The sequence below is a fragment of the Pelodiscus sinensis genome, chromosome 2, assembly GCF_052426305.1.
Source record: "Pelodiscus sinensis isolate ZL-2025 chromosome 2, ASM5242630v1, whole genome shotgun sequence".
NCBI classification, from domain to species: domain Eukaryota; kingdom Metazoa; phylum Chordata; order Testudines; family Trionychidae; genus Pelodiscus; species Pelodiscus sinensis.
In genome coordinates this window covers 47,514,837-47,531,727 of record NC_143053.1, presented here as the reverse complement: position 1 = coordinate 47,531,727, position 16,891 = coordinate 47,514,837, and the positions used below count along the sequence as shown (strand labels likewise).

Here is a 16,891-nt window from a genome sequence, read left to right as displayed (position 1 = left end):
CAGATATCTGTGGCTCATTTTTGTAGACACTGATGCAGATACACATTTTGTATTTGGAACCCTGTAAATTTGGTTCCAGTGAAGGTGCTAACTACTTTCTGAATGGTATCCTTCCTGCCTTATCCATCCACTGACTTTGATCTTTATCTATTCAGGTTTAGCACCCTTTCTCCTGATACTTTATGCATAGAGGTAAAGGGGTGGGCGACAGAACATCTTTCTCCCCCTTCCCCTTCCCTTCTCCTATTTATTTCAAGTTTCCTTATCCCCTAATTATAACTCCGGTCATCTGAGAAAGTGGGCTGTGCCCACGAAAGCTCATGATACCATCTACATGTTTTGTTAGTCTATAAAGTGCTACCAGACCATTTGCTTGCTGTTTTTTTCTGTAACAGACTAACTCGGCTACACCCTGAAGCGCCTGTAAATTTGAGGATATCTGCTTTATATTTGCAGGTATTTGTATCCGCAGATCATCTTCACAGATGCAGATGAGTAGAAATGTGTCTATACAGGGCTGTAATTGTAGGAGCTATGGCTTTCTGAGGGGGTGTGTGTGTGTGTGTGTGTGTGTGTGTGTGTGTGTGTGTGTGTGTGTGTTTTCCATTACCTTCCCTCCTTTTCTACTGCAGAATCTAATACCAACCACATGGATTCTGTGTTGTTATAGAACTGACGGTTCCTTTGCCTTACTTCTCTCTGCATTCTGTGGTCCCTTGGGTGGGAGGCATGAGGACACATTAAGTGCTGCCCCAACAGACATCTCTAACCAGAAAGTTCCACTTTGAGTGTATGTGGCATATTCACAACAAAAGTAGAATATATGCATAAGGACTAGGAATTTTAGATTCCGTTTAATGTAATAGTTGTGTAACTGCACCAAATCTTAGCGGTTACATGATTGTTCGCGCCATTCCCAGAGAGTTTTTTCAGTTCAGTTTTTCCATTTCAGCTAATTGCTAGTTTGGATAGTTTTAATAGTGTTAAAGGATGGTAATAATTGTGCCAACAACTTCAGCTTTATTAGGCCTCTTCTCTTTGAGCCTTTCCTGTTTAGGGTCAAGTCTTCCTTCTTGTTTCAAGACATATGTTGAGGCCATGTGTACACTGTGAGGTAAGGTCAAATTTTTTTAAGGTGGATTTCTGGTCACCTGATTTTTGCAAAGTCCATGTTCCCATTGTGCACAAAAATTCAGCGCAGTTCAGAGTAGCGCATCCCCATTAGGGAGAATGCAATTGACTTTGAGAGTGATTCACTGTGGCTTCACTGCTTTACTTTCTGGGTTATGCTTCTGATGCACACTGGGACCAAAACTGTGCAGTGAGTGGTTATGAGTTCATGTCATCAGTGTTTCATAATGCGCTCATCTACTCCCTCATCCCTTGCTTGAGATCAATGGGAAATAGTCTTTTCGTGTACTTTTTAGGTCCTGGTTACCCACACAGATGTCATAGCATCACAAGCATGCCCCCCCTTGTGGATCCCATTTTGCATCAAACCATTGTGATGTTGCTGTCCGCTTTGATGCACCTAATTGTGCAGTATTTTGAGAGGCTATGTTTTTGCAGCAGAAAATATGCTAACGAGGGACTAATTTGTATGAGTTGCCATGTCATTAACATATTTTCTGCCGTTTCTTTTTTCACAAGGGGTTTTTGTGCCAAAAGCAGCAGTGTGGATGTTTCCTTTTTGCACAAAAACACAGTTTTGCGCAGGATCCACACTGCTTCTTTTGGCGCAAAAAAACCCTTATGCAGAAAGAAATGGCAGAAAATATGGTAATGACATCGCGACTGATGCAAATAAGTCCCTTGTTAGCATATTTTCTGCCGCAAAAACTTGCAGTGTAGATGTAGCTAGAGCGTAAGCACGTCACTCCACTAGGAAGAGGGCAAGGAGGAATCTTCTCTGTTTAAGGATGCCATGGGCATGCTGTATATGCAGGCCCTTGCGTTGAGCGACTTGGAAACATTTTACAAGGTTATTTTATTGTAGTAGAGGATTCCTGTGATGAAGATCTCAAATGCCCTGTCATACTCTACCAACTCCTATGTAAAGACTTTTTCTTTTCCTTTCCAATTTGGGAGAGGGAAGAATGTATTTTCTCTCATACTATAGTAAAACTCCGATGGTCTGGCATCTGATGGTCCGGTACTCCTGATGGTCTGGCACAATCAGGAACCCGGAAGTGCTCCGGGCAGCTGGACCATTGGAGCTGCTCTGCCCCCAGGATCCCCGATTCAGCCGCTGCTAAAACTGACCAGCGGCTGAATCGGGGACGCCTAGGGTAGAGCAGCTGGGGCACTGCCGGGTTGGTCCCATAGCGCTGCCCCTCGGGGCTGTGGGACCCAACCCGGCAGCACCCCAGCTGTCACCGATTCAGTCGCTGCTGAAACTGACCAGCATCTGACTCCAGGAAGCCCGAGTCAGAGCAGCTCTGCCCTGGGCTTCCTGGAATCAGTCCCTGATCAGTTTCAGCAGAGGCTGACTTAGGGACACCTGGGACAGAGCAGCTGGGGTGCTGCCGGGTTGGTTTCGCAGCGCCAAGGGTTGGCGCTACCAGACCAACCCGGCAGCGCCCCAGCTGCTCTGCCTTGGGCTTCCTGGAGTCAGCCGCTGATCAGTATCAGCAGCGGCTGACTTGGGGACGCCTGGGGCAGAGCAGCTGGGGTGCTGCCGGGTTGGTCCTGGAGCGCCGCTCCTCAGCGCTGCGGGACCAACCCGGCAGCAACCCAACAGCTCTGCCCCAGGAGTTCCCAAGAGACAGAGCAGCTAGGGTGCTGCTGGGTTGGTCTCGCCGCGCCAAGGGTTGGTGCTACCGGACCAACCAAGCAGCACTCCAGCTGCTCTGCTGCAGGCGTCCCCGATTCAGCCGCTGCTGAAACTGACCAGCAGCGGCTGAATCAGGGACGCCTGGGGCAGAGCCGGACTATCGGAAGGGGGGCCTATGAGGGGTCTGGGCATCCCCTCCCACTGCCCCGACCTCTCATAGCCCCCGCTTCCGATAGTCCGGCAAATCTGATAATCCGGCACCCCCTGGGTCCTAAAGGTGCCGGATTATCGGAAGTTTACTGTATTTGAATTCTTTTTCCCTACCTCTTGTTGTTGTTGTTTTTTCTTTTCGGTAGTTTTTCAGCATTGTCTGGGAGATACTACAGTGAGAAACATTTTCAGAGGGATCTTGAATGCAGTTCTCCCCCACTGCTTGATACTGGATCTTGTGTCGTTGCTAAAAGACTCCCATGTGATGAAAGCAAAATATATACACTACAGCAGTGTGGAGCAACCTTTTTTCTACTGCAACCCCCACTGCTGGGGCTCAGATCTGGGCGGCTGGGAACTGGGCCCACCTGTAGGTGGCAACGCAGTGCGGCAACCCCTCCCCCGCCTCCTCCTCCCCTAGTGCCCGACTCCGTTGGGTGTTGCGACCCATGGGTTGTGCACCACTGCACTACAGTATCACAAGGTGTGGTGTATTTGGGTTTGCTAGGCCTAATACTTTCCTAATTAAATATTATATAGAATAATGTGTAGTGAACCCATATATTAAGACCTTCTGGAGCTGATAATTTTGATATTTTCCCTTTTAACAAGGCTAACAGTGGTAAGTAGAACTGAGCAAATAATTTTTCCCCCTTCAGGAACAGAGGCACAAAATCCAAGGAGGGGGTGGGTGGGACCAAGTTCAATTGGAACTGAACCAATTTTTTTTTCAAAAATTTCATCAAATTGAAAATCTTGGGGAGGGGGAGGAAGGAAATTATATGTAACTAGATGTTTCAGGTCAGTCCAAACCAAAAATGTTTAGCATTTCATTTCTTGTAAGGCAATGTTCAAGTGTTTTTTTTCATCCTTTGTGTTAGTTTTTTGGTGGGTTTTAAAATATTGAATAAATTTAAATTTGAAATACAGATATAGGCATAATATGCCAGTGTTACAGTTCCTACTTGTATATGGCAAAAAAGCACAAATGTGAAAAGGCTAATATGACATAAGCAAATATAGGAATAAGGATTGAACTGTGAAAGTAACCTAAAAGGATTACACATATCACTCTTACTGAAATTTAACTGAAGCTGGGTGCTTGAACTCCCTTTGGAGTCTTTTGAAAATCCCATCCTAAATATTCTGGTGGATACTGAAACATAGTACGTAGAATTTGGGTACAGGCAGTCCCTGGGTTACGTACAAGATAGGGACTGTAGGTTTGTTCTTAAGTTGAATCTGTATGTAAGTCGGAACTGGTGCCCAGATTCAGCCGCTGCTGAAACTGATCAGTTTCAACAGCGGCTGAATCTGGACGCCAGTTCCGACTTACATACAGATTCAACTTAAGAACCCCAGGCATCCCCAAGTCAGCTGCTGCTGAAACTGATCAGCGGCTGATTCCAGGAAGCCCGGGCCGGGGCTTCCTGTAGTCAGCCACTGGTCAGTTTCAGCAGCGGCTGATTTGGGGACGCCTGGGGCAGAGCAGCTGGGGTGCTGCTGGGTTGGTCCAGTAGCGCCGCCGCTCCTCGGTGCTACTGGACCAACCAAGCAGCACCCAAGCTGCTCTGCCCCAGGCATCCTGATTCAGCCGCTGCTGAAACTGACCAGCAGTGGCTGAATCAGGACGCCTGGGGCAGAGCAGCTGGGATGCTGCCGGGTTGGTCCAGTAGCGCCCAGAGCGGCACTACGGGACCAACCGGCAGCGCCTCAGCTGCTGTACCACAGGCGTCCGGAGCAAAGCCGCGGAGCACGGGGGCAGCGGGACAGTCTAGACACGCCATGGCTGTCCTGCTGCCCTCGGGCTCCGCGGTTTTGCTCTGCTTTGCTCCCCGTCTCCCTGGTCTGCAGACCAGGGACGGGGAGCAAAGCGGCGGAACATGCAGGAGACCAGGGAGACGGGGAGCAAAGCAGAGCAAAGCCGCGGAGCACGCGGCCAGCGGACAGCCCAGACATGTCTGGGCTGTTCGCTGCCCGCGTGCTCCGCCGCTTTGCTTCCTCTCCCTGGTCTGCTGGAGACCAGGGAGACGGCCCTGTTCGTAACTGCGGATCCGACATAAGTCGGATCCGCGTAACTCGGGGACTGCCTGTATATGTCATGGTTCAAGTAATCTAAGAGTACCTCATGACAGGCCTTCTCTTATTTCCCTTTCCATCAGCTCCAGTCCAACTCTTTCACCTATTCTGAAAGGAGGACACACCACAGTGAGAGCAAACAGGGTGTATTTTGTCCAGTCCGTAGTCTTTTTAGCTGAGGTAGGGTTGAGTTGAGGGAGCTGGCTCAGATGTTGGTAGAGGAAGAGAAGAGATCTGCAAAAAAAAATGTAGAATTTGACTGCAGGTACATGTAACTGTCTGGCGCCTTTAAACCTAGTGGACCCTGGGCCCTCAGGTTATCTTTAAAGTACTGTGTGTGGAAAATAACTTAAAATATTGGCAGCTTTTGTTTATTAAAGTTGAATTAGAGGAAGGTACTCTGTTTTGTCTGAGTGAGCAAGTGGCAGCAGCTTTTTGGAGAAGACCTTACACTAATGAGCTGGGCCTAGAAAGTAACATCTTCATGCACTTGCTATCTTTGAATTGCTGAGGGTTTGAACTGCAGGCTTCTGCTTAAGATTCTGGATACTTCCCCTTTGTATACAGACTTGTTAAAGCAGATCCTGCAGAGCTATTAAGGTAGGGGTGGGCAATAATTTTTAATGGAGGAGGGGAGCACCAAGATTTTGGTATGTGGTCAAGAGCTTCTGTTTTCTATGGAACAGGTGTGGGGCCTGGGACAGAGAGTGGAGGAGGGGGATTGGAGCTTGTGTGCAGTCTGGGAGGGAGTTGTGACCTAGACCGTGGAGATGCAGAAGCTTTGGGTAGTCACTGAGTAGGAGGTGGGAGCAGGAGAGAGTAGTGCCCTGGGGCATGGAGTTGGGCTGTGGCTAGTAGGAGCTGAGAGATTGTGCTGTGGTGGGGACAGCATGCAAAGCTTCCCACGTCCACCCTATACGCAGTGAAAAATGCCACATATGGAGCATGGTGTGGAGCTGCTCTGTGCCTGGGTGGGCTGTGGGCTGGATTAAAAGGCTTGCCTGCCCAGGTGTAAGAAATAACTTCTCATTTCTGCATGCTGATACAGGAGCTTTTTCTCCACTAGCGAGAGGATGAGAAACCAAACAGCTTTTGACAGATGTGTAGTCATTTTGTTTAATGAAGTATTGATGGCACTCAGATATTATGATTAGGAGTGCAGTATAAAAATGTATATAGAATAGAAGATTTTTGGCTTCCCAAATTCCGGTATATCAGGTATTGACCAAGACTTCCTTGGCACAGATGCAGTAGGCCCTGTGATAGAATGAGATTCTAAAATGTGCATATGGGATATTAAAAATGTGTGATCCCCATTATTCCATCTAATTTAAAGTCTTTGTTGATCTTTCATTTTTAAACAAAAATCCCTAGTTAATTTAATTACTAATACATGTCATACTTAACAGTTTTCATTTAAAAGAAGAGTTGGAAGAGAAAGAAGGAAAGTAGAAACTATGGGGAAACAAATTAAAGCCTAGAAGGCTGATTGTTTTTCGCTCTCTCATGGTAGTTGCACAGGTTTGCTAATCATGTTCCCTCATTTGTGTTTGCTGAAATTACCTACCTGTGGTTAAGGAAACATGCCTCTTTTATCTTAGCCCCATCTAGTATTTCTTTGAAAATGATATTGTTGTTACCTAGCAAAATGAATTTGCTCTTTGAAATATGATTAGTACTCTGGTAGAAGGGTAAGATGCAATGCCTTCAAGCTGTTTTTGTACTTCTGTGAAAGTCTTCTATCGGTAGACTTTAAAGGTTCAATTGAGCAGCCAGATTTTCTCCGCATTAAGTAGAAGTTGAAAAGACAAGGAGTCAAATTCTTTCATGCAGTTTCTGCTGAATCAGTCTCTTATATAGTAATTTTGTTGTTTTCAGAAAGAGATATGTTCCAGTAGTTATAAACAATCAATTTGTTTTGTTTTTGTTAGTTTCGAGTGCCAAACTGAAAAGGAAAAAGAACTGGTTTGGAACAGCTATTTATACAGAGTTAGCTGCAGATGGAGAAATCAAGAAAACAGCAAAATCAAATAGTTCTTCAAATCCAAAATGGGATGAACAGTTGACTGTGTAAGTAGAAAAACTTTTTCTGCCTAATATAATTTTATTAATCAAACATTAGAGAAGAATATTTATTAAACTCTGCTCTTGGCTGCATACAATTTCCTTAACTTCATTGAAAGTTGCATGTATTTAAATGGCAATATTTGTCCTAAAATAACTGTTGTTGCTCAGTGCATATATGAGGCCTCTTGGCAAGATTATTTCTAAACAGAAGTGAGAAATGCTTAACAGGATGTTGCTAGTTGGGTGCACCAGTAATCTTGTACTCAATCATAGAAAAACAGCAATCCTATTGTTGGGTAGAGATTGTTTCGAGCAGTGGTGGTGGTCATTCTTTCTTTGTGTTTGTCTCTGAGGAATACAGTCAGAGGTCTTAATCAAATTGTTTTTGATCACTAACTTTTCATAAAATGCCAAGGATGGTATCTATTGTGACAGACCCAGATCAGCTGTCTGCCACTCACTGGTGGAGGGAATACATGCTGGAGCTTGGGTGAACAGCTTTCTCTTTCCTGAGTGAAAAAAGGCCAAGCCTAATTCCAGCATAATCAGGCAGGCGATTAGAATTTGCTAGAGAAGCTACAGACTGATTAGTCACCTGCGGCCAATTAAGACCAGTGGTGCCTTTTAAAAGGACTTCTTCCTTCCTGTCCTTCACTCTATTCTTTCCCCCTTTCTTGACTGAAGAAGTACTGTGTGCAGCAGCTGTGTATGGGTGTGAGCAGAGGACTGATGAGTAAAAGTGAGAACACACATCAAAAACTCAAACTTCATTTAGGAAGCTTTGGTTGAGGACTTTGTTCAAGAATACTCTTCTCTCCCAAAGACCTCTTGTAAAATGGTGACTGACTCTCCCATCAGTCAGGATCTCTCTCAGAAGTCCAAAAGTGTCTTTGTCTTTGTCTTTGAAAATAACTGGGGTGCCTGTCCCTTTCTTTTAATAATCTAGTAAATATTGGAAGTGAATTCTTCTGAGGTATACCCCTCAAAATAAAGATTAATCCCCCCATGAAGAAGGCGATAGGGAGTCTGATGGTGAATGAAGCTCCATGCTCTTTTTCCCTCACTTGTACTTGCTGAAATACAAACTCTTGTTTTGCCTTTCATCTCCCATCCTCTGTCTTGATGATTCAGTTTATTACCTTTTATGTAAATTGGGGTAGATACACATTACAGTACTTTGTTTAGGTAGACCTGTCTAACAACTTTTGCCCTGGAAAGGCTGACCGTTTTTGAACGTGTGCTAATAACATACATTGTATAAAGATTATTAGAATAATGTGTATGGTGTGAATCCAGGGGTACTTTGGGTCACAGTATCAAGATGCTCTACTTACAGAATTTGTGTTAACAGCAACTTCACTTGGTTTATATGACCTTGCATAAACACCATAGAGCATTGTGATGTCCAAGTTACTTTGTTGTAATTTTTTTTTAGCTGGGTGTTTTGTGGGACTTTGGTATTACTTATAGCTTGTTCTGAATGATACAGCATATAGTGTGAGCAACCATAATCTATGTTGTCTAGTTATGATATGCTCATCTGTTAAATAATGTTTACATATTTCCTTTTAAGAAAATCAGTAGAGCTAGTTTAAGATTCTGAACAATGTTGGCTCATACTGTATTTTCAGACTTTGTTTTGCAGGATACCTATTCTTGGGATACCACACTGTCTTTAATTGACAGACAATCATGTCTTTGAAGGAGTAGCTCTTGGAGTGCAACATTGTCTTCCCCTGATACGTTAGCTAAATTCTGTCACACATACCTCCCTCCCCCCCCAAAAAAAATCTCAAAAAGCGTTTGTAATAGAACCACTGTTTGGTAATCTTGCCTCTCCTTCAGTAGTATCCTTCCACCTCCTCAATTGGGGTGGAGGCTAGGATTGGTGATTTCATTTTAAGAGAATTTAAACTGTTTTTAATGGTATATATTGCATGTGTGCACAATTCATAAAATGATATTACTATGTTTTGATAGTCACTATGTTTGGCATCTGCACAGTTCATTTCAGTATTCTTGTTCAGTTGTAGCTTTTCAGCATTTTCTCTAATGTGATAGAAGCTGAAAATCAAATACAGCATTTTTTTCTATTGACAAATATAAGTAAGTTTGTATTTAAAATTATATATGGGGACATTTTTAAAAAACAAAAAACTCTCTGAAATTGATGTATAATTGAAATCTGATTTTAATGTAAGTAGTTATGCTCCCAAGTATTTTCAGACTATTGGAATAATATTTGTTAGTCTTGATGCATGCCTGAGGGATGTTATGTTGATTTTTCTATTTCACAGTGCTTTTGTTAGATATTTTAAAAAAAAATCTTTTCAGTTAGTCACTACCTTGAATTACAGGAGTTACAGGAAAACTGATTCAAATAGATAATTCATTTATAATGATGAAAAATGAGTACCCATACCTTCATATTTTTAAAAAACTTTTATACAGGAATGTAACTCCACAGACTACGTTGGAATTTCGAGTGTGGAGCCATCACACTATAAAAGCTGATGCTTTATTAGGAAAAGCCACTATAGACTTGAGACAAGCTTTGGAAATACACAATAGAAAATGTAAGTTTCCACTAAGGGCATATTAAGGGGAAAATTAATTGATTTATTTCAGTTATATTAATTTTTGTAGTTTTGATGTAATTACACAAATGGTCACATTTTAAAACAGAGTTTCATTTAGTACATTTGCCTTCAGGGCTGTCTTTTTTGTATTATAGAACGAAATTTAAATGTATAGTGGGAAATAAGTGTTTTCAAATAGTATATGACACAACTAGTAAAAAATGTGAGAATAAACTATTCAATAAAATATTACTGTATACATTTTTTTCTAATTAGTTACAGCATTTCCATTGTGCTGCAGGATCTGTTACAAACCACCCAAATGGTCAAATATTTCATGCATATACCCGAAATGGCTTAACTTTCTTTTCATATATAAGAACTCCTTGTCTTCCCTGGATTAATAGGCCAAATTTTACTATACTTTGATAAATGGGATTTAGACTGAATGCTGAACAAAATTCAGGGTGGATTTGAATATGAATAATTGATTTGTTAAGCATGATTTAAATCGCTATACTGGAAATCTTGATTTAATTAATTAATTTTAATTCTATTTTGCATTTGTATTTCTTAGTTATTTTCCTTAAGGAAAGTTGATTATTTGTTGGTAACTATTAAAACATGTACACTTGTGACTAAATATGGTCTCCACACTAAATTTAGTGCCTCTTTTTGCTAACCAGGAGGATACACTGTATTTACACATTTATGTAAGCTTATCTTGCATTGATTCAAATTCTTAATTTTTACATTTTTTCATTGTTACAAAACTGTGAATGATGTATCTCTTATTTAGTAGAGTATGTTTTGTCTTGTGTGCGTGAAACTCCATTTTGATGGAAATTCAAATTAAATTTAAAACCAAAATAATCATTTTAATTTTTGAGTACATAAAATGAGTTTAAACGTGATGGATACATAAGAAAGTTTAACAAAAGATTATCAAAACATGTTTTGTATTTAAAAGTGATTCATTAAACAAAAAAGTGCCTGTAGTTAATTAATTGAACTGATTATTTTGGGTTACTTTATTTGGAATTTTAGAATTTGTGGATCTCATCTTCATATATTTGGATTTTATTCATAGATTGGATGAGCAAAACAAATTTTCCTGGTTTATCATCTCCCTATTGTCTTCTTCACTTTGAATCAGTTAGTCATTTAAACTTAACTAGTTGAATAAAGTATAATGAAGAAATTATTCTCTCTGTAAGAGCAACAGGAGTTATTGGTGTCAAAAACTGGTTTAGCACTGCAACAGACTCTGGTTCCAGGTGCTTAGCCAGTGACTTCCGCCTATTCGGAGGTGTGACTTTCTTTAAAACATGCTTTCAAACATGTGCAAAATACTTTTATATTTAGCTTACATTATTTTAATAGATTATAATATCGTCAGGCCTAAACACAGATTGTCTATTTCAAATTAAAATTTAAATTAAATCTTTTAAATGAAATTATATTAAATTTAAATTGATTTAAAACATTGTCAATTATTATTTATCTTTCTGTTTGGTTGAGTATATTAGTAATTATCACCTAAATTTTCTCTTGCATAAGGCAGCCTCTCTGGTGCCTATTGCCCCTGCCAGAGGAATTAATGAACTACAAGATTTTTATGTCTAATTCCCCTTTCTTAATTTTTTTCATTAGAAATTGAAAGTAGTGAGTCTGCTTCTAAATTTTACCTCAAAATGGCATGGAAACCCCAGCTAGATGAGTAGCTCCCCTTTGCGTCTCCAAATCTACACCTCATACAAAACCTCAAAATTGATAATGAAGAGAAAATGAGAGTGTAAATGACGTTTTCTTTATATATCTTGTTTATTACAAGACATCCAGAGGGGCGTGCAACTCTAAGTGGAATTTCTTCATTAGTATTATAAAGATGTCAGTCATGGCCTGGTAATTAAACAGGTTTTCTGATTGCACTTTAAGCACAGATTTAACCTTGTTTATGTATTAAATATACAGCGCATCCTCCCCCAAAATTTAGTGCTTTCTCTAAGCTCAGAAAATTCAAGTAAATCCATAATTGAGTTACAATTATTTAAAAAAGGTGTTCTTTAAGTAATTTAGCACATTAGATTTTTTTGTCCCAAATTAACTTAATTACATAATACAAGTTGGACCTCTCTCATCCAGGGCTCTCTGGTTCAGCAACATCTTTGGTCCATCGATGTTGCTGGACCAGAATGCTGGGCTGCCTCGGGGCTGGCTGCAGCAGCCCTGAGGCAACGGAGCTGCAGCAGCTTCAGGGCACCGGAGCCATGGCTGCCACAGTGGACCTGGGGAGTGGAGCCCCAGTGGCTCTGGGACAGTAGACCCACAGCAGACCGTGTGCCCCCAGGACAGCAGACCACCGACATTCCCAGGACATTGGAGCTGCAGCAGCCCTGGAGGCACCAGGTGCAGAGCCATGGTTTACCTCATGGTCCCCAGATGCCTTGAGAAGTGGAGCTGTGGCAGCCCTGGAGCTGGGAATCCCCAACAGTTCTGAGGCAGCAGAACCCAGCAGTTTTCAGGGCAGTGAAGCCCAGCAGGCACAGCAGCCCTGGGAAGCCAAACTCTGGCATCCCCAGAGTCACGGTTCCCTGGAGCCATGGCAGTCCCAGTTCCCAAGAGCAGCGGTAGCCCCAGCAGCCCTGCCACCACAAAGCCCCGGGACAGGGGAGTCCCAGTGGTCCCATGGCAGTGGAGTTGCGGTAACCCCAGTGCCCTGGGAAGCATAGCCCTGGTGGCCATGGGGCAGCAGAGCTGGGATATGGTGGCCTGGGGGGCAGGTGAGTTCTGCTGGGTCTGCTGGCAGACCCAGGAGAGCTCGGAGTCCATCAGCAGACCTAGCAGAGCTCACCTGGGAAACTCCCTCCAGGATGCTGGACCATGGAGATCCAATCTGTTGTACAGTTTTCAAACTTTTACGTAGAGAAGCTAATTTTTTTTAAAAAAGGCTGATTATGGTCTAAATGGTACTAGGTGCCCGTGAGGGCAGGGGACTGGATTTGATGACCTCTCGAGGTCCCTTCCAGTTCTAATATTCTATAATACATATCTTAAAACAATTTAGAAATTTCTTATGGGAGCATCTCTTTGGGCTTCTTGTTTAGTATTTGTATGCAATATTTTTATATTAAAAAGGGGGAAATTGTGAGACGAAAAGGACTGCAGTATGGTTTGAAATGTACTTAAGACTCAAACAACCTTAATTCTGCCCTGTAACAGAGAAGGAGGAATCAATGAAAACTATTTTTAAATATGTAGCTAATCTGAGACCAGAAACACTAAAAAAACAGTTTAAAGTTGTTTGTTTTCTAATTTTAATATGTTTTAGTGCAAGTCAAAATTTTCTGGATTTGTAATACTTGGTTATGCTGTATTCATGATACTCCCAATAGTGTTTTCTATTCTTAATTTACTTAGACTCAACTTTTTAATGCAGTATATGTCATTTGTATTGAAAGTAGACTATATCTTGTATGAAAAATCCAGCATTTTAAAAATATCTGTATTGCCCACTAGTGATGTCAGTTTCTGAACCATACTTTTGCTAAACCTTTTTATGATATGCCTGACACTCATATGGGCTACGTCTACACTGGCATCCCTTCTGGAAAAGGGATGCTAATGTAGCACTTTGGAATAGGCAAATCCGCGGGGGATTTAAATATCCCCCGCGGCATTTGCATTAACATGGCTGCCACTTTTTTCCGGCTTGGAGAGAAGCCGGAGAAAAGCGCAAGTCTAGACGTGATTCTCCGGAAAATAAAGCCTTTTCTGGAGGATCTCTTATTCCTACTTGAAATATTTGAAACGCAGATTTGCCTATTCCAAAGTCTACATTAGCATCCCTTTTCCGGAAAGTGTAGACACAGCCATGGAGTTCAATATTTAGGATCAATTGGAATTCTTTTTAGACTGATAAATGGGTCAAATGTAGGGCAGGGTTGCTTTTTTGTTTTTGTTTTTAACTAGGCTAATAATGCTCTTACTAGGGATGTAATAGTGTAGTCGATTAACCAATAAGCAAAAGCTTATTGGTTAATTTTATAGACTACATGCATTTCTCTCCCCCTCCTCTGCCAGTAAATTTTTTAGCAGGTTGGCCAGCAGCCTGGCTCAGTCCGGCTTGCGACGGGTCTGGGATTAGCCCTGCTGTGGCTCTGCATTTAAAGTGTATTATGAGCTGGGCAGGCAGGCAGGCAGCCCAGCTCCATTCCGGCTAGTGCCAGGCCCCAGGAGCTCAAACTCACCCTAGACAAGGGCTGCTGCCACTATCAAGGCAAGTACAGGGTGACAGGCAGCTAGTCTGCGAAGGGAGCTGGTTTTTAAACTGGCTCCCCTCACAGACCAGCTCCTGCTGCTACAGAGGCAGCAGCACAAGGTGGCAGCAAGATCCTTGGGAGTGAGGTACACTGGTTGCTGGCCCCGCCCCCAGTGACTATAGAATAGTTGACTAACCGATAAGAATTCATGAGGTTACTCGACTATTCAATTAACTGATATTTAACATCCCTAATTCTTACTACTAAATCTTTGGAGCTGGGATCTGTATGCTAGTGACAAAAAATTAGCAGTGTCTTCATAATTTTTTTTGTTTTGTATTTAATTCCTACTTTGATCCACATTTTTTTTCTCCTTCCTATTCGTCTTTGAAATTAGTCATGAATTGAGCATGGGTTTTGTGCATCGAATAGTTTTAGCTTCCTGTGTCTAAGATCTAGCTTCTTTAAACATTCTGGGTTTGTGAAATTGGCACAGGAGTCCAAAAATGCTCCATGGGAACAGTAAGCTTGGAGAAATTGAAGTAAATAATTTATCTGAAGCACGAAGCTTGTATGGAGTCAATAGTATACAGGTGTTAGAAACTACCTAATCTAACCATTTATTTTGCACTAAGCATTAGGCGCCGATAACCTTCGTTTAAATTGACATCATTTAAATTGACGTCACTTCACTGAGAGGGTGCTCTGCTGATTGATACCAGCTGAGCATCTGGCCTTAGTTTCTTCTCTAACAAGGTACATAGTTGTTCAAAATCTCTCACACCCTTAATTAGAATATTTGATTTTCTATAAAGCCATGCAAATGTTTAGCTGTCCACTACCTAGTTTGAAGTTGCAGAGACACATGGAGATTCTTGGGGTGAAATTCTGGCTCTTTTGAAGTGAATATGAGTTTTGCCATTGAGTCAGTGAGGCCATTCATCTTGTAATCAAGTGTTCTGAAGTTGCAACAGCAGAGTACCATTATGCTTCCAATATTCCAGATGTCATTTGCTGACTATCTCTGTCTTAGAACTTTATAGTGTGACTTATATCAGCAAAAGTTATATGTAAAGCTAAACTCCTGTTTATAGACGCTACATGTTAAAGAGTGTATATAATCAAACATTGATGATGTAACTCGTGATTTTAGGGTTCTCTACTCTGAGGGAAAAGAGAGCAGCAAAATAATAAAAATGTGTCTTATTTAGATTAAATCTTAATCAATTATTTTATTCCACAAACTAGTCCTTAAAAGTACAAATTTTTAAATGGAAAAAAATCATTAGCAAAACCTGAATATTTACATGTCGAAGAAATAGAAGATGTATCTGCAGTATACACTGGAATTTTTTTTTCATATAACCTTTTCTTCAGGTAGGAAAGAAAACATTGTATATACAAAGTATGTAGAATTTTATGTTTTATATAAAATATTACTTTGTACAACCTTTGTAAAATATTTTAGTATGTTTTTGTAGGGGAAACTGTTTAATGCTGAATATACTCTTTTCCCCTTATAGTGGAGGGGGTGAAAGAACAATTGAAACTCTCCTTAGAAAACAAGAGTGGCATGGTACAAACAGGTGAACTGACAGTTGTGCTTGATGGTTTGGCTGTTGAACAGGAATCTCTTACAAACCTCAGTTCACCAGCAGCCAGTAAGTTAAATTGGTAAAATAAAAACTACATGTTTTTGTTCATATTTTAAAATGAGAAAAAAAATCTATTTAATGTATTTCTGATTGTTCAGTAGAAATTCAGCAGAACGGCGATGCTATACACGAAAACAGAGACATTTTGGCAAGAGCTACATCCAGGTTGGAATATATATATATATATATATATTTTTTTTTTGCAATATTTGAAGTATAATGTCATTGTTTCATTTAAAAAGAGATAATTGAGTTTTGCACAGAGGACCAAATTTTGACCTTCAGGTCTTCATGCAGGTGATGCTCCTGTAGGCTTTGTTTGGAGTGTTGCTAGAGTAAGGAAGGATTGTAGCACCAAGGCTATAAATTTCATACATTCATTGAATTGCACAGTAAGAGGTCATCAAGTCCTGTACCCTGCACTCATGGCAGGACTAAGAACCATGTAGACTATCCCTGACAGGTGTTTAATCTCTTTTTAAAAATCGCCAGTGATTAGAGACTGCACAGCGTCCCTAGGTAATTTATTCTACTGGTTAATCAGCTCGGCAGTTATGAAATTTTTCCTAATGTCCATCCTATAGCTTCCTTGTTGCAATTTAAACCCAGTTGCTTCTTGTCCTATTGTCAGAGGTTAAGTAGAATAATTTTTCTTCCTCCTCTTTGTAACAACCTTTTAGGTACTTTTTTTTTTAATAAAGATCGTCCTTTCCCATTTTGTATGTGTGCAACTGATTGTTCCTTCCTAAGTAGAGTACTTTGCATTTGTCCTTATTGCATTTCATCCTGTTTACCTCAAACCATTTCTCCAGTTTGTCCAGATAATTCTGAATGATAATTCTGTCCTCCAGAGCACTTGCAGGTTGGCATCATCTGCAACCTTTATAAGTGTACTCTACATGCCGTTATCTAAATCATTGAAGAAAATATTGAACTAATATTAGTCTTAGAACTAATCCCTGCAGAACCCCAACTTCCAGCATGACTGTGAACCATTGCTAACTACTCTCTGGGAACAGTTATGCAACTAGTTATACACCCACCTTATAGTAGCCCCATTTAGGTTGTGTTTTCCAGTTTATTAATGAGAAGGGCATGCAAGACTGCATCAGATGCTTTACTAAAGTCTAGGTATAGCACATCTAACACTTTCCCCTTATCCACAAGGCTTGTTATCCTGTCAGTGAAAGCTATCAGTTGTGTGTGTTCTTGAGAGATCCATGCTGACTGTTATTTATCACGTTACTATCTTCTAGATGTTTATAA

The 16,891-nt window shown here is 41.1% G+C and overlaps 1 protein-coding gene across 3 annotated transcripts in view; it reads left to right on the top strand.

The window, feature by feature from the left end:
• WWP1 (WW domain containing E3 ubiquitin protein ligase 1) overlaps positions 1–16,891 on the top strand; it is a 160,484-nt gene that overhangs the window by 37,450 nt on the left and 106,143 nt on the right. For 2 of the 3 annotated variants that reach the window (XM_006112979.5, XM_075920431.2), the window contains exons 3-6: positions 6,994–7,132; positions 9,581–9,705; positions 15,494–15,631; positions 15,724–15,790. In XM_006112979.5, the coding sequence (XP_006113041.1) occupies positions 6,994–7,132; positions 9,581–9,705; positions 15,494–15,631; positions 15,724–15,790 (469 nt within the window). The remainder of the gene's footprint in view (positions 1–6,993; positions 7,133–9,580; positions 9,706–15,493; positions 15,632–15,723; positions 15,791–16,891) is intronic. The other variant, XM_014581648.4, reaches the window with a different exon arrangement.